This window comes from Vespa velutina, chromosome 4, assembly GCF_912470025.1.
Source record: "Vespa velutina chromosome 4, iVesVel2.1, whole genome shotgun sequence".
NCBI lineage: Eukaryota > Metazoa > Arthropoda > Insecta > Hymenoptera > Vespidae > Vespa > Vespa velutina.
The window spans coordinates 8,515,153-8,533,829 of NC_062191.1; the positions used below are offsets into that span (position 1 = coordinate 8,515,153).

General features: G+C 35.8%; 1 protein-coding gene across 1 annotated transcript in view; it reads right to left on the bottom strand.

Moving 5' to 3' along the window:
- Window positions 1-18,399, bottom strand: part of LOC124948626 (nuclear transcription factor Y subunit alpha-like) — a 28,699-nt gene extending 10,300 nt beyond the window's left edge. Inside the window, exon 1 of the mRNA XM_047492494.1 lies at window positions 16,999-18,399. Within this exon, the coding sequence (XP_047348450.1) occupies window positions 16,999-17,371 (373 nt within the window). The 5' untranslated portion in view covers window positions 17,372-18,399. The remainder of the gene's footprint in view (window positions 1-16,998) is intronic.
- Between the last annotated feature and the right edge of the window lie 278 nt (window positions 18,400-18,677).

The following is an 18,677-nucleotide window of genomic DNA, read 5'->3' on the forward strand; positions in this document are numbered from 1 at the left end:
GAATAAATATACAATTAACCTTCTACAACTTCACTTTTTTATGTCTAAAAAAGAAAGAAGAACGATAGATACAATGTGAAATATATACTAAAATAACTGCACTATATCGAATATAATTTGTACTTAGAGATAACATTAACTTTCTCACATGTACTCATCGTTAATTCAAAAAATTTGATGATAAAGAAAAAGAAATAGAATTTCAAAAATATCTGTATGAACGTGTTTCTTAAGAATTGTACGGATTTATAAAGGATTAACGTTATACAGAAATAGTTATATAAAACACGTTGACGTATAAATAAGATCATACACGTTAAATTTAGTTGAAGAAGGCTGACATGATAATAATATGAATATAAAAATTCAAATATCTTACGAACGTGAATTAGTCAGCTACAAAAATGTACGAAAGAGATTATATCAGGATGTTTCTGAGTATGATCGTCAAAAAGATTTCAACGAATTCTCATATTGAAATATATTTTCTTTTACTTCGTGCATCCAGACGAAGATGTCGAGTAATAAAAGGAAGAACAGAACGATATTCGCGTAGGGTCGCGTGTGTCGTTAAGGGAGCCAACGCAGTGGTAACGTATCATCATACGATTATACCACGCGAAAAACGCGGCACGTCGTCGCGTATTAACTACTCGCCTTATTTTGTTCTGGCATGCAATGGGCGAGTATCCACCTACAAGGTGCAATCATAAATTCATTTTCTTCATCAAGTTTTCTATTTCAATTTTTTTCAAAAAATTTTTGAAACCCTAAGTTATAACGAAGTTCTCAATTAAATCATTAAAGAGAATATATTAAATGAATTTAATTTAACCAAAATAATGAAATCACAATAACTATCTCTCCCTAACTCTGTTTCATTAAAACTTCAAGAAAAAAAAAAAAAAAAAAAATAAAACAAAACATATCAACTCTCATTCAACCATACAATTAAATCGTTCTTCCTAATTATCTTATAAGCTTCATGAATATGCAATAAGATGAATAAGACATTGGAAAGAAGACAAGCGAGTTGAGAAGTAAGGATGAACTTCATAACATGGTTCGATTCACATCCCAGATACGTCGTCTTTGAAGACAGCGAAACTTTGGTGGTGATGGTGGTTGTACTAGTTGTGGCAGGTTTCAGGCAAACTGCGAAATGGCGTGCTCGCTTAAGGCATTTAATGAGCCTCCTCGTCTTTACGCATTTATATATATATATATATATATATATATGTGTGTGTGTGTGTGTGTGTGTGTGTGTTATATTGATATACACTGAGAGAGATGCGCGTATACATACGCACATATGCACATACGCATATACTCAAACATGGATAAGAATGATAGGTACGCGTGCGGATACACTTACGCATATCCGAAATAACGTGCAATTAAATTGAAATTATAGCCGAGCGGCATATCGACGAACGCTTTCGCCTTTTACGTGCTATCTTGACGTCCTTTTGACAGGAACAACCGGTCCGCGGCTTGTGTGTGCGCGAGTGTACGCTCAAAAAGGGAAAAGGACGTATCGGAAATGGCAAGGTGCCCTTTAATCGTTTGTACGGCTCTTCGTGCGTAATACGAGAAACTCGAGTATATTTTTATGGTTTTACGCTGGTTTTACGACATCACGCTCAGCTAACATAAGACATAAAATGATAACTTAAAAAGAAAGAATCGAGGAAGCTTCAGAATAAGAAATGAAAATTAATGCAACAGAAAGATAATCATAATGATACGTCAAATTTTCATGAGACCGAACCATATTTCTGTAATACTTTTTATAATAAATCCCTTTTATAATTATAGCCGACGAGATCTAATTTTTTTGCGGGAGTAAATTGAATACGATTTTGTTTTTCGTTTTACGTTCCGGAGTTGATTTTTGAATTCTCAACGTATGTAGCTTGCAGACAATGAATTACAGAGTGAGTCGAACAAAAAGAAAAAAAAAAAAGAAAATAAATAAAAGAAGAAGAATAAAAATTTCAATGTAATATGATTTCTGAGAGAAATTATATTATACGTTCACATTCTGCGTTTTCTCTCTCACGCACTACTATGTTGCTGCCTTCTCTGATTACGCGCCGGCCAAAAACCGAATTGAGTTGTGAATGCAACTTTTAATGAAAGAACCCTGATGGACTGTCCGGACGTTTCTGGCCGGTATAACATGCAATTAAATTGTAATTACAACGCGGCCCGGGCCCAACGCGTCAAGAACGCCGAATATTTCCATACGCACTTCAAACTCCGCCTCTCCTTCCTCATTCTCTTTCTATCTATCTCTTTTTTCCTTCCTCGTTTCCTTTTATTTTCAACCGACAGGACGTTATATTTTTTGACACGTTCATAATGACATCGAATTATAATATGAAAGTTGATAAACACAAATCACTTTTTTCCGTCACGAAGAAACACTAATCGATAATATTTTCTTTATTAAAATCAACATCCTTCTCCATTCATTCGTATGGTTTTAATTAACTCTGGACAAACGAAATCCGTATGGCACGATCTAATTTCTAGCTTCTCTAATTTACCGACGATTTTGCAGAGACGTTAACGGCATTTACGAGCAATGTAATTCAGAAGTGAATTCGAGTTTCGTAATCATGGTCTCGCCGAGCAAAAGCTGGACGAGCGACTTCCAGAACGCAACCCCCCCCATTTAGAGGGTAGTCTCTTGTTAAGTGAGAGTCAACGACGTCATTAGCGTTAGGAACGACATCCTGACACCCTTGAGACCGGCACTTTCTACCTGGAACATCGCACACGAACTTTCCAGGTGCTCTTCCTCCTGTTACCATAGACAATCTTTCATGACGATAGACGTGTATATATACATACACATATATGTGTGCACTTAGAATATTTTTGTTCGAGAATATTTATTGGAAAATCGTAAAGATTGTCGTTTCTACTTTTTAATGAAATTATACTGAATAATAATCTCCAACATGATAACTTTTATCATATTATTTATATATTATTTAACATGATAAATTTTATCATATTATCATATTATTTTATCATAGTATTAGAAGCAAATCCTAAAACACGTTTGATACCTTGAGGACGATAAATATTCAATAAATAGAGATTACCAATCGTATTTTATACTAGAAACATTTGGTACATCGAATTGTTACACGTAGGTAGGTGTAAATATATTACTTGATGGTACAGAGCAAGAGCTCACTATTATCGACTCGAGAAATTAATATTGCTGGAGTGCGATGAATCAATGTTGAAGGGGAGTACAATAGAAGGGATAATATAGCAATACGAGAGAGAATTAGCACAGAATGCATCCCACGCTACGATACCACGCAAAGGTTAATGCATTCGATCTTACATGAGGATTTTCTTTGTTCGAATTATTTTCATACTTTTCCATTTTCGAAGATAAAACTTACAAAGAAAATTAAAATTTTTATTTTACGAGAAGTTTTTCAGAAAATTATTAAAATATCGATCTTTATAATCGATAAAGAACGAATCCGATGATTTAATAAATATCATAAATATAACTAATTGAAATAAAACGAGTAAAGATGAGAGATATCTCTTTCCAAGTAAACCTACTTAATAATATTTTTTCGAAAACAATTTTTAAACGACCTTTATATATTCCTCCCTCACCCCTTTTCCATATATATATATATATATATATATATATATATATATCTTTTTTTAAGATCATTAATACGAACTTAATTACAGAAACATTTAATGAATGAAAGACCAATTCTCTGTGTATTAAAATCTTCCTGCAGAGAAATACGATCCACCCTCTTTATTTTTCTCTCTCTTTCTCATACATATACACAATCGGTAGCCCGACTTTCCAACGATGCGCGAGAAGGTAGGACCCAAGAAAAGGGGGTTAATAAAGTAATTTAACCGACGCGAGAGAGTGATAAAAGACACGAAATAGAACGGAGAAAGGGTGGTAAGGTGCTCGCTTGCCAATGTGAGAAGGAGAAAGAGAAGAGATGGAGGGAGGAATGAACAAGATTATTAAGCTGTAAGGCGTTAACTGGCATAAGGCGTCGGTAGGTGGATACGTTGCTTGCGTGCCAGACTGACTGCATTTGCATCTAGACGCCATCAATCCTCCTGACGCCCGGTTATACTCCCTCCACCATCCCTTCAGCAATCCTGCGGGGCCCTTCTCTTAGAGTCCTTTTCTCTCTTTCTCTCTCTTCTCTCTCTCCCTCTCTTTCTCTTTTTCTCTATCTATCTTTTTCCGTCTGTATTCTTCTTTTCTTTCTTTCTTTCTTTCTTTCTTTCTTTCTTTTTCTCTTTCTTTCTATCTTACTTTCCTCACGTTGCCCCAGGTTACACGTTCTCGTCTCTTCGGCCCTGACGAGAACCGAATTAAATATCCTTCTCTCTTCATTTTTTATCTCCATTTTAATCTCTTTCTCTTTCTTTCTCTCACTCTCTTTTTCCGCAATAATAGACACTCTTTTTCTCTCTCTCTCTCTCTCTCTCTCTCTCTCTCTTTCTTTCTTTCATCCAATCGTTCCTAACGTCAAGAAAGTTGAATTTAGAAAAAATATAAAAATTTTAGAAGAATCGTGTAATGCGTCTAACTCTTTTACAATACTTAACGAATTTTTTTGTGGTGAAGTAATCAAAATATATCACAATAAGTTGACGCTAATTTTCAATTACTTCGCACTGATAATGGAAAGTTCTTTAATAGTGTTTTTGTCAATAATTGAAATCATTTATTATTTGAAACGTTCTTTTTATGTAGATAAACGCCTTAAGAAGTCTCGTTTTCATCAAATTCATGAGATTATCAGAGTTGTTTCGTTTATTACAAATTTTTGCTACGGTTTCTTTTCTTGCATTTTTTGCACAAGTATTGAAAAATTTTCTAGATAAAGATACAATGTGCTACAAAACAAAGGAAGAAGAAAGAATATGTCAATGGTCATAATTAAAATTATAAGATGGATCGAGTCGATAGTAAAAGCAAAACGATATATTCCTGACAGGTGCAATAAAGAGTGGTCAAAAAACGAACATCACTCACGATACTTTTAATTCCTCTTAATGAATACCTTCGATATCTTATTATGTCTTTAAAATCGCGATGCGGGTAAACATTTCTTTTTTCTTAACTTGTCATACCACTTACTATACGTATCAGACGAACGATTATCAATCATTATATTTGTATGCGAACAAATGCACGTAAAACATCGCGACTCCTATACGATCGGCCTTAAATGTTAGTTACGGTTCATTTTTCTTTTTCTTATTTTATTACCCAGTTTTACGTAGATCAGCAGCAGCGTCATTACATTATCACGATCGTATAACACTGTTCGTATTCGATATTAAATATACAACATATGTAAATACGTTGACATAATGGTTCCATGAATAAGGCTTATAGAATGAAAAACGATGACCTCGACAGATAAAACTAGACAAGAAAGAAAGAAAGAATGAATGAGCGATATCGAGAAATAATGTCGGATATTGGTTCATGGTAAAATCTGACTGGTTGCCTTCAAATTCCCATATTTTTTTCTTTCTTACTTTTTTTCATGTCAAATTTCATTGAAATTATTACATACAAGTCAAAAAAAATTTAACAATTTTCATCATAATTACTTAATAATCCTATCCGAGGACTCATTCGATAGATCGAGTAAATTCTTTAAATGACATATATACTATCTTTCTCTCTCTCATTCTCTCTCTCTCTCTCTCTCTCTCTCTCTATATATATATATATATATATATATATATAAATACTAAGATATAAAACGCAGTATCGCGTCTTGCAGATCGATCTGAAAAAAACTCTTGGATGTTTCTCGGATGCAAAAGGTTGAAGAAATAAAAGAAAGGAACGAAAGATGGGGAGAAGGTAGTAGTCCCACGGCAATGTAACAGTCCCAGCAGCATCAGCAGCAGCAGCAACAACAGCAGTAGGAGCAACAGCAGCAGCAGCAGCAATAGCAACAGCAGCTCGTCGAACGGGCTGGCTAAGGAAGGCAACGTAAAAGGTCTTCGCATAATACGGGTAGCCCTGGAATCGACGGGCTGCCATCCGATAAGGAGGTTTTCAGATACGATCTACAAGCAGGCTGGTTAATTATATATTAATACCTTCGCGTGCAATCCTTGGCTGCGTATGGTCGACGTTAAGGGACGAGTGAGACGAGATCTCTCTCTTTCTCTCCCTCTTTTCCTCTCTCTCTCTCTCTCTCTCTCTCTCTCTTCCTCTCTTTTACTCCTTCCCTCTCTTTCCCTCTTTCTCCCTCTTTCTTTTACTCTTTCTCTTTCTCTCACAACATCGTCTAACCTTTGAAATAAAAGGAGAAAGAGAAAAAGATGGCTGGAGGGTGTCGAGAAAACTGGCAATGGCGAAAAGGGTCTATCCAAGAAGAGGACCGTTCCTGGCATGCCTCTCTTACATTTTTCGAGCGTAAAATTGAGACGTCGTTACTCGCTGGCTAACACACGCGAAAAACGCAAGGCACACGCGAGACTCTAAGAAAGAGTGAGATAGAATACCTCTTTGATCACGAAGATCGTTTCCTTAGTTTCTCCCCCTTCTTCTCTCTTTCTATCGACTCTAGGAAAGATCGATTTCGACCTCTCGATTGAAGAACTCGATCACGCTCGATCATTTGCCTTTCATGATGAATCGCCTTCGGGATCCGGTTTATTGAACGCCGCTAATATTAATCCTTTCCAAAGCGTTTTTTAACTACGAACGATTCTTTTATTTTTTTATTCTTTTTCTTTTTTTCTTCTTTCTTTTTATTTTTGCGGAAGATCGAACGTCGATGAGACTGTTAAACGTTTCCAAACTGTATCGAATCGACGATATCGCGAAGAGAAATACGGTGCGTTCGGTTCTTCCCATTTTAACGGTCAAAAAAGCCGGTCTCTTTTTACGTGTCCTGGTGGAATAAAAATTAACGACATTCCTGACAGCATAATTTGTACCGCTCAACCTCAATTAAAACACAGTGTTTTCTTTTATCTATCATATTTTAATATCCTCGCCACTTAGCATGCACCCGTATGCATAATGTACGAACTACCGTGGTAACCCAGGACCAGTCTTATTTCCACTTTCAAATTTCGTTCAACCAAAAGCTATGCGCTGAAACGGACGAAAACACGTTGTAAATCTTTGACCGGCTAATTCGACTACTCCGACGCTCGTAAAACGTCATTATTTGCTCGGCCACTAATAATTTTTTTCTTTTTTCTTTTTTTACAACGATATTCTTTCTCTCCCTCTCTCTTTCTCTCTTTCACTTTCTCTCTCTCTCATCCTCTCCGACATCCGCGGCGTTACGATCGAATTAAGTATCATCACGCTATAAGCCGACAAAGTTCTCGCTTTAATTAATTTTCACGAAACAAAACAATACATGTTCGTTAAGGATTGTTGAATTATCTACACCGTTGCTACTTCTTCGTCACGAAACGTTGTTCAACCTACCTTGAATGTTAATAATAATAACAATAATAACAATAATAACCAGAAGAAAGTTCGATGCAGAAGCACAGCTTCGTTCGAAAGTTTAATATCTTCCTCGAAACATATCAATCACCATTACACGCTTTGATAAACGATAATTATATATATGTGCATGTGTATGTATGTGTATATATATATATATATATATACATGTATATATTTAAACTCAAATGTATACACGACGATAGTAATGTCAAAGTCAGTTAAGTTAGCAAGCACCTTTTCAATATGATATTTGCGAGCCAGCCCAAAGCCCGCCAGCTGAATTTATCGTGATCTCTATCGAACTGCTATTCGAACATGAAAGCTAAGGCGTTTCTGTGAATGATAGGAATTATTTTTATTATCGTTTTTTATCTGCCATGATAATAAGGGTTCGACGTATTCGGTACGATTGTACCTAATAACGTGTTACTCGTTAAGAGAACCGACAATGTTAATTTTTATGCGGCGGATCACGCCTACCGGAAGAATATTTATTGGTTACATTTCGTAATGTTAGAAACAATTTTAATATGTGGAATTAAAAGATGAAATCGAAGGTAACCGTCATTACTTCCTCCTGAAATTTATCTAATAACTGAATGAATTTTCTTGGATCGATCGTTAATTAACAATTCCTTGGGCGCGAATTTATCAAGGAAGGAATAATTCCTTCGTCGGCTCGTGCTCGATCGCGTTTTGCCGCCAATAAAAAAAGAGAAATTGCATGCCGTGAACACGGCCCTCACGCGCACAACCCTTTCCCTTTTTCCCTCTTTCTCCCTCTTTCTCTTTCTTTCTTTCGCTTACTTGCTTACTCGCTCACAACCCCTAATTACTAACCACGGGTTGTTACTCTTGCGGCATGTCATTTGCCCTACGATATTATACTCCCGTCGTCGCGTGAGATCTCCGACGGATCTTTTCCAGGCTTAGTCGGCCGATTGTTTTAAACGACCGATTGGAATCGAATTCCCTTTCGTCTTTATTCGCGCCTATGATTATTATCTTTCTATTCTTGTACTCGTCTTTACGTATTCTCACATGCCCAGGGTATTTATTGAAAAATAACATATCTCTATTCTATTCGATATTTATCAGAATAATATTAAATGATAACGTTAAAAAAATACTGTGAAATACGTCTCTACGTAACTCTCTCTCTATTTCTCTCTCTCTCTCTCTCTCTCTCTCTCTCTCTCTCTCTCTCTCTCTCTCTCTCTCTCTCTCTCTCTTTCCTTCTTTCTATGAGAATTATTACAATTTCAGTAGAATTACTTATAACGAAACGTACATTACTATGATTATTTTCACTTTTATATAAAAAATAACGAAAACATCAAGCAATAACTATAAATTTTATAAATTTCACATTGTATTGCGTGAATATTGAAAATGTTATAAAGGATTATCGGTTATGTCGACGATACTGGAACTAATTTGTGACATCGAATTGATCATAGATTTCTTTGAAGAGGATTTAACTCACGGCCTATCTTGACTTTTATCCTTAAAGGTGAGTTACAGTTGAACACAAGCGAGATATTTTCTACCTGGTTTAATAATTTTAATTATACGCTACCCTAAGCGAGATAAGAACATCGAGTAAGTATATTTCTAGATAGACAGATAGATTATGTGGCGTAAATTAATTTCCTATGGCTAACCTTTCTAAGCGATTCGACTGGCGTCAACGATTAAGTTAATTATATATCATTGTAAGAAAAAAACTCGAACGAGGTAGACAAAAAGTATCTTTAATTTCATTATGCTTCAATTTTCCTCAAAATTTTCGAAAAAAAGATAAGGACTAAAGATATTCTATATGTAGTAAAATTATCAACAAGATTAATCGTTTTCAGAAGCACTGTAACATGAATTTTAATTCTCTCGTTTTTCGCCTTGAGTTCTAAAAAATTAAATGTCTCTGTAGTGAGATAAACTCGAGTCAATTTATATGAACATGATAAAGTACAACTAGGTAAATTGAATATTTTTTCTTTTTTTTCTCTGTTTTTCTCTTTTTTTCTCTTTTTTTCTCTTTTTTTCTCTTTTTTTTTTGAAAAATCTTTTAATTGATGTGCAATTACGTACGACTCGGTTAACGTAAGAAAAGTCAATTATAAATCATAAAGCAAATATATAATTTGTAATAAGATAATAATAAGATAAGAAAAAGAAGGAAAAACTAATTGAGCCAATCGTTTAGTGGATCAATTCTTTGGAATTTTTCGAGAGAAGATGAAAGATATACAATTGAGAGGAAGAGAGCAAAATGTAGAACAATAAAAAACGTAGAAAAGAAAAAACGAAGAGGGAAAAAAAAAAAGAAAAAAAAGAGAAAGAAAAAAAGAAATATCATGTCTATGAGAGCTCGGAAGAGTGTCTGCTTCGACGCACAGCGAGCGGTAATCCGACAGAGGCTAATTAATGCTCGTTACGCAAGAGGCGGCGGGACGATTAGGGCCGATGCAATAAATAACAATTTTAATTATCAGTGAGCGTGGCAAGCAGAGTGAGCCGTTGGCGAAATTTTACCGGCGATTTCGCATGAAATTCGTAGAGTTCTCGCTCGAGCGCGTATGTATCTACGTGTATACGCGTATACACATATGTGTATGTGTGTGTGTGTGTGTGTGTGCGTCTATCTGTCTGTTTGTGTTGAAGAAGACATGATGATAAGCGACAAGCGATTCGCGTCCATTTAACGGAATCATTTGTAAGGTTCTCGTAGAGCGACGTACGAATCCACGAAACAGACGACGTAATTGCTTAGCGGCTTCTCTTAATCGTGCAAAGGGCTCCTTTAGGACAAGTTAGAGAAATAATCCTTGCCTATCCTAACATACACAATACAGGTTGAATAGTATAACTTGTTACGAGTTCATGTTTCGTTAAATAATGAAGATTTAAATAGAAACATTTAATATACCTGAGTGATTCAAAAATGCAATTCAAACAAGTATTATAAAGTGTGTTACTTTTGGAATATACAATAATAAAATTCACCCTTTGTATGTTGAAATAATTTAACATAGATATATTATTTTATATAATTCTATATAATTACTAAATATAATAAACACATTATGTAAGTAGATACATTATTATATAAAAAATATACAAAGTATGATGTTTCCATAGACTGGTAACTAAACTCATTAAACTCTATGATTAGATTTATTTTACTACACAATTTTTAAATCCTGATAACTTAATGCACACCAATCAACTTTTATGATTTAAACAAATCATTATTCTAGATGATAGATCCTTCTAAAAATTGTGCTTCTTGTCTTTCGAGCTCAGTTTATGTATACCATATGTACCATAATCCTTTATCCTCAATATTAATTATCTTTAACAGATCTATGAAACTAACGGATCAAGTAATAAATATAAAAGTTGACAACATACGACCGACAGGTGTCCTTTTCAGAGAGATAATCGATATCTTTTAGTATACCTTTTACAAATGATTTCGTTAAATCGAAATATTATCGTAATCTTCGTATGAGCCACACGTTTCGCCTACGGCTAAATTTCACGAAGTTCCTTTTTGAAAAACATAATAAATGTCTCTACGTGTGTTGATTTAGATGTATCGAAACAAATAGAGAAACAACAAATACGTTGACATTAATTACCTCATCGATTCTGTCTTCATCGAATTTACAATCAAATTGATTATAAACTTGTCGAATGTGTTAATTTCATTTACGATTACCAAATGCTGATATTTTATGAGAATCTTAGCATCAACATATACGCTAACAAATATTTGTTGTCTTTTTAACGTAAATTACCATTTGTTCTTTGTTTTCTTACCTTAATTCACAATCATTTCTTTCTTTCCATTTTTTTTTTTTTTCGTTTAGATGCGATACGAATGCAAATGTTAACACTATGAAATCCGTTTCTTCCTGAATAATATAGAACCGTTCGTTTGCAGGGTAATTTTTATTTATCACCGTCCTATTTTCCATATCTTATTTTAATCGTACAAAATAACGGAAAATTTTTTAATAACTAACACATTTATTACACATATAGCATGTCTCTAATTTGTTCGAATAATAGTTCTGCATACTCCATTCCTTATCAGAAGGTATGTATGTTCCTACATTGTTTTCTACGTAAGATATCCTCGACTGTAAGATATTACCAGGTTATTGTCAGCCATTAGTATACGCTCGTTAGTACATGTACTTTTAACGTAGCTCACCTTTTATCGTACCGACTATCGTAAATGGAAAGGAAAAGACATGCTAACGAAGCGGATAATGGTAAAACCGCCCGTTTTGGCCCAATAATTGTTTTTTTTGCATACTTGAACAAAATATGTATTACATTCTTCTTTCTTTTTCACTCGTAAGGCCCCCTCCATCAAAAAATAAAAAATATAATTAACGAGCTGTCGTTGAAATATTTTTCTTCTCGCTAAAATAAGTATGATGATGATGATAATAACAATAATAACGATAATAACTGTAATTATTTATATTATTATCGATAGATCTCTCGATCGTCTTAGAATGATCGTGATAAACGACAAACGATTCCTAGACGTTCAAGTTGCGAACCGCTAGACAGCCGCAAACGGGAATTCATGATAAATGCTTCTACCGTAATTACTTTTCCGACAAGACAGCTTTTTCCAGAAATACGTCTTCTCTCATTTCCTCTTTTTCTTTTTCTCTTTTACGCCAAAGTTTCCGGTGTATTACTCGCATCACTAACATCGACGGAATATCTTTTCAATTCGGAGTACCTAAATATCTATCTATTGATAACCCCGTTAATGTAATATTTGAATTCGAGAAATATTCAAAATACAAGACTTAAAATAATCCAATGATTTCTTTCCCCTCAAGATTTCACTTTCCTAAAAAGGAATAAAAATATATCCAATATTCATATTCCAACTACCATCATCTTCTTCGCCATATTTTCTATTACAATTAGATAATGTTGTTTTGTTAATATTTATATATCTTTCGTATCTTCTCGTAAAGTTTGTCCGACTTTAATTGGTCGTTGTTGCGAACAAATTTCTGAAATAATGTTACCCAAGAAGAAATTATATTCTGACGGTAAGAGAGAAGGTGAAACAAAAAAAGAGAGAGACAAAGAGAGAGAGAGAGAGAGAGAGAGAGAGAGAGAGAGAGAGAGAGAATCGGCACGAGTCGCTGAATTTGCGAGAGAAATAACTCGAAAAGTAATAAAAGGGAGATTCCTATCGTCCAAGACAATTAGCGGAGCATATAAATATGACGTATTTATAGTCTGTCAGCCGTATCTTACTCGCTTCATTCTTCTTTTTCTTTTTCTTTTTCTCCTCTTCTTCCTCCTTTTCTTTCGTTTCTACCTCCTTCTGCTCGCCGACTAACCCCGCGCCATTATCGTAATTCAAACTATTTAATTAATGTTTTCCCCCTACTGAGAACGAAGAGATACGAAAGAATCGAAGACAAATAAATCATAATAAAGATATGATATAATAGTACGAAAAAATTTCCTCGTGACGTAACTATTTTTATTAGTGTTTTTGACTATTCTATGGGTAGATATTATATTGCCTGAATGTTTTTATACGAGCTAGGAAAGAAGCAAAAAGAAAGAAAGAAAAAAAAGAAAGATGTAGAAAGAAAAAATAAAGTCTCTCGTGTATAACGAATGATGATCGATTCGATTTCGAGTGGAAGCAAAAAAACGAAGCAGCCGAACAGAGAGAGATAGAGAGACAGAGAGAGAGAGAGAGAGAGAGAGAGAGAAAGAAAATAAAAGAAATGTCGAGGACAAGAGATGTAGGCTAAGAAGATCGTGCGAGGACAAGAGATAAGAACGGCTTCGTTGCTCTTGTGCGAAGCGATAATAAGACCGGCATAGTTTTTGCTTATAAGCTGTCGATTTTCTCTTAGTTCTCTCTAGGGACCAAACCCCAGAGACTAATTATTGGATCCTTGGGGAAATACGATACAGAATCTCTTTTTTCACGCTCTCGTAGACCGAAGGAGATAACGACGCTCGTAGTGGAACATGACAAAGTGAAGATTCTCTGAAATCGAAACGATATGTTTTCAGGTAATGAAATTAAGATAAATTAATCCTCGAAAAATCATTATTCATTTTAATGAGCTGTAGATTGTATTGATATTATTGATATTAGTGTGTCTTGGAAAAATTAAGAATGCTTCTATTGAAAGAAAGATCTATCTTCAAATTTGAGGAAAAAAAAAAGAACGCATTTATACATTACATTAAAATATTAATGTGTCTTAAAAAATTAGAGATATGGAAAAATCTTTGAAAAAAAGTTGAAGAAAAGAAACACACACACACGCGCGGGTGCGTGCTATATATATTTGGCTATTTAAAAAAAAAGAAAAAAGAAACCCAAAATAGACAATAGATCATAGATCCAATGTAGAATAAAGAAAAACAATTTATCGAGGCTGAACGAATCTACAATCTGATTCGTATGGAAATTTTTAAAGATTAACCTTCGGGACGATTCAATTTGTCGGTCGTGGTGCGAGTATTTCTAGCGGCCCGTGGCGAAATTCACAGCGTGGCACGCAAACCACGTTCGAAAATTAGCTCGTGACCGAATAGAAGAGACGGCGGTATTGGTGATCGCTATGGTAGTAGTTAGAATAAGAAGAATGCATGAGGGTAAAGGTGGAAGGAAGAGAAGTATGAAGAAGAAAAGAAGAAGAAGAAGAAGAAGAAAAAGAAAAGAGAACGAACGTATTTCCAAAGAAGGAAGAGAGAGAGAGAGAGAGAGAGAGAGAAAGAGAAAAATGGAGAGAGAGAGGGAAAATAAGAAAGATAGAGAAAGAAAGAAAGAGAGAGAGGACATAGGGCTGGGAGAAGGCGGACGGTGGAAGAAAGAAAGAAGTTTTGAAAAGGGACTAACGACCGGCAGTTAACGGCGGCTCTGAAATTGCTGGTTGCCCGCTGCATCTTCTACGGCCAGGCCAGCCCGAGAATTATTAAACTGTAGTTTAGTTTAAATTAAGTTATTACTCGGAGCCCGTACGTTTTGTTTGTCCTTTTGTTCCACGACTATGACCCTTTCTCTCTCTCTCTCTCTCTCTCTCTCTCTCTCTCTCTCTCTCTCTCTCTATCTTTATCTTCTCGTTCTCTTTCTCTCTCTCTCTCTCTCTCTCTCTCTCTCTTTCTCTCCCTCTTTTTCATACCTGTGTCTTCTTCTTCATCTCTTCGTCTTTTGACTTTTTATTTCCCATCATTTGTAAAAATTTTACAATGTTTTATATTGATCAAAAATTTGTCACAACTTCAATCCTCCTTCTAATTGGTTTAATCTCCTTTATGTCAACCTATTAACTTTTTGTCACCACTTTGTTAAAACGTCTAAAATAGCAGATATATGATAGCCTTCTGCTAGTTTTCTTTAATAAATATTATGTCTTCTGTGAAATACGAAAGAAAAAGAAAATATAAAGAAAAGAGAAAAGCTGCGAGAACGGCACCAAGCTTTTTCTCAGGCATTACCGTATTGAGAATCCAGCCATTATTTTACGATTAGAAAGACTGAGCGAAGAAGGGTATATTAGGCTGCTTAACAAAAAAATGTTGATCCGACGTGGTAGGGTTAACAGACAGAAGAAGTGGCAAGAGAAGTTAAACGGAATGTAAAGTTCCCTTCTCGTTCTCCTCTCTTTTATTAAAAGCGGGAAATTCAAAATAAATGGGCCTTTCACGATATCATCAGTATTTGTGACATTTTTTTGCTTATGCAAGTCGAAAGAACATCGAAAGGTTTTGCAATTCCTTCAACAAGAATATTTATCCAATCGAATTACTCTTAATCGAGATAAGTGTTTTGTTTAATGAAGTAAAAAGATACAAACATTTTTTATCGATTCTAACTAAAGCACTTATCGATGGCAAATAATTATTCGCTTAATATCTTCGTTTTTCTAATTATTTCAAACGCGAAAGGAATAAAATGTATGCAACAACAATTTTTCTTCTTCTTCTTTTTCAAACGGTTCCAATCGATTGAAACTTATCGAAAATTCGAATAAAAATACATAAAATATGTGTACGAAATTTACAGTTTTACTGATAACATTCAGATCGGTGGAATACAACTTTTGAAAAACGAGAAAAAAAAACGATACAGTTGAAGGCGGAAAGAAAAAATAACTTAGGTAGAAGAATAACGGTCGAGTAGAGCTCACGCACGCGATGCTGACAGCAAGCATAGCCGTTGAACTAATTATGTAAACGAGACTTTTGCAAAACTCGATCCCAGAAGAGCGGCAACGATTTCAACTTACCTGACGTCTCAACGTGTGTTACATTAATTAGAATGATAACGATTAAACCATAGTGGCAATGCAGTAAACGTATTACATTGAAATATATACGATTATTTATATTTTTAAAAATTGTCATTTCTGATAACGTATATATTTACAATGTTTTTTCTTTTCTTTTCTTTTTAAAATTCTCTCTCTCTCTTTCTCTCCCTCTCTTTCTCGGTTTTTCTCTCTCTCTCGCTCTCGCTCTCTGTCTTTCTATCGGTAGCTCATTTGTGATCGTATATATGTAAGTACCTATCTAAATGTGTCGTAGAAAAATGAAAAAATATTTCTAGTAAAAAACTATGATATAAATTCAATGTAAAATAACGATAACACGTATTCAAGCAGCAAAATTCAAAAGTAGTGCCAAGTCACGCAGCCGTGCACGTTTGTTATATTATTATTCTAAATACTGACGATAATGTCATCGTAACGAAACACGTCGAAAACTTCACGTTCCATCGATAAACTTAGAAAAATTTATGTACGTACATATCTACCTGAGTTAAATACCATTTGTAATAAACACTTTTAAATATGAAACAATAATTAAGACAAGAAGAATTGACATCATATTATACAAAAAGGAAACAAGAAAAATAAGTAAGAATAAATCAGCAAAAAAGAAAGAAAAAATAAAAAAAGTAAACGCTCATAAGATGACTGATGCCGACGAACAGTATGTTTAAACCAGTATAGTTAAGTGGCGCACCCTTTGAAGCATAAACACGAGTTAGGTATATGAATGAGATCACGTAAAAAACAGATTTCCACCCTCAATCGTCTTACGGATTTTCCGCCGGCACGGAACGTGATTTTGGCTCGACTTCTATGTTGGATAGGGAGTCGAAAAAGGGCGTTGCGGATAGGGTCTAAGCTTGTAAGCGATCCCAAGGGCTCGTCAGGAACGATCTTATGATTGACCGCGTTACAACACTCCCAATAGACCACTTTTTGATCCGCCTTTCGAGAGAAGATTTTTTTCCTTTTCTCTCGGAGATAACTATGATATTAGCCTGCCAGACTATTACACACACATTGCTGGAATCCATTGATTACGAACAATAGCTATTGATTAAGATGAATATTATGAAAGAAAGAAAAATACTAGTTAAAAGAGACTACAAATATTAGGAACCGTACCTTTTTTCTCATCATCCTCATCGCCATGATCTGCATTGTGATGAAGATGATGAGCTGCCGGATGATGACCGGTGATCGTCGGTACCAACGGATGATTTCCTAAAGCAGGATGAGGATGATGAGGATGATGATGACTGAGGAATCTGACAGCCGCTGCAGCTGCCTGATGCTGGGCCTGCATCGTCTGTTGAACTTGGCTTTGGACCTGCCCAAGAACCGGATGATGAGGTGGCCATCCCGTAAGATGGAACGGGAAGACTGGTGTTGCTCTTTGAAATAATCTGGCCGGTGCCAGAAGCGAGCCGCCGGATGCAGTAGACCCGCTACCAGGAGGCAAAGGAAAGGACAAACCGCCTCCTGGTTCCAGGACCATGTTTGGTACCAGCTCGATGATTGATCTTCTCTCCTGCGGAGAGGTCTCAATCTTTTCTCATCAAAGGAATATTCAAGAATTGGATATTCTTTTTATGTTCTCTCTTTGAGGCCTTTTCGATCACATTTTCCGATTATCCCTTGATCCACCCGTCGACAAAGCTTATACGATCATTTCCACAGTCTCCGATACGATACGATATGAAAGTATTTTGGCATAGTCTTTCGGGAACAGAGATTCGATAGAACGTTCGTAGAAATAAAAAAAAAATAAACAACAGAAACCAACCGCGTGTCTCGACGCTATATCCACTGTCCGTCGGATAGTGCGAGTTAAACCATGCGACCTTATCGATAAGTATTATGATGTTTTCATTAATTATCAAGCATATCTGAAAAAAACGTTTACTATGTAAAGTGTAGATGTATCGTAGCACGCACGAGTCGTGTATGGCATACGTCAGGTGTCACGATAAGGAAAATACCGGCGACAAAAGATCGAGTTTACCGAAAAACCTTTTTAGCCTTTTTATGCTTTGGTACTTTCTCGATTCATAGACTAGACGTCGGTCGATCTAAGAATAAAGGATCGATAAGATACAATGACAAAATTATAACAATGAATCCATTGACACTTCAGCATTCCTTTTAGTCATTCCACTGACAACACAGATTGGCAAAGGTCCTGAACAAAACCAAACAGCGAGAATCTCATGCATTGCTGTCAACACCGGATCCTGACGATTTAAGGAAGAGTCACTAACACTATCTTTGTCTTTTCCAAACAATAAACGTCAACGCGACACTTTCGTCCATGTTAGGTGGCCTTCAAGGTATTCCTCAGGAAAAAAGAAATCAAAACCGTAGTTTTGATGGTTTGGGCTAAATTAAAAAAAAAAAGAAATCGTCGATTGGATCCAAAACGCGAAACTCGCCGATTTTCCAGGGAATCCTTGCTCGGTAAGTCGAGCTGTCAGTTGTTGTTGAGACCCACTACGGCACGAGCCAACGGCACAGCACTATCTGCCCGGAGACTCGAGTAAACGGAGCTCCCCTCTGTTCGCCTAACCAAAACTGGTTTGGGTTTCCACCCAAGGTGATGTGGATTGGCCGTCCCACTGTCGGCCTCGCGGATACCACGATATCGTCTACCAATCCGGAGTCACGGATTACTCGCTCGGCAACGCCCACGGGGAGCTTTTTTTGCCCTCGAATTGAATCGACGCCCCTTCCTTGCTCACGCTCGACCCTTGGTGGGGACGAATCAATTGGCGGCTGCCCTGAAAGCGGCCGCAAGATGGCTCCTC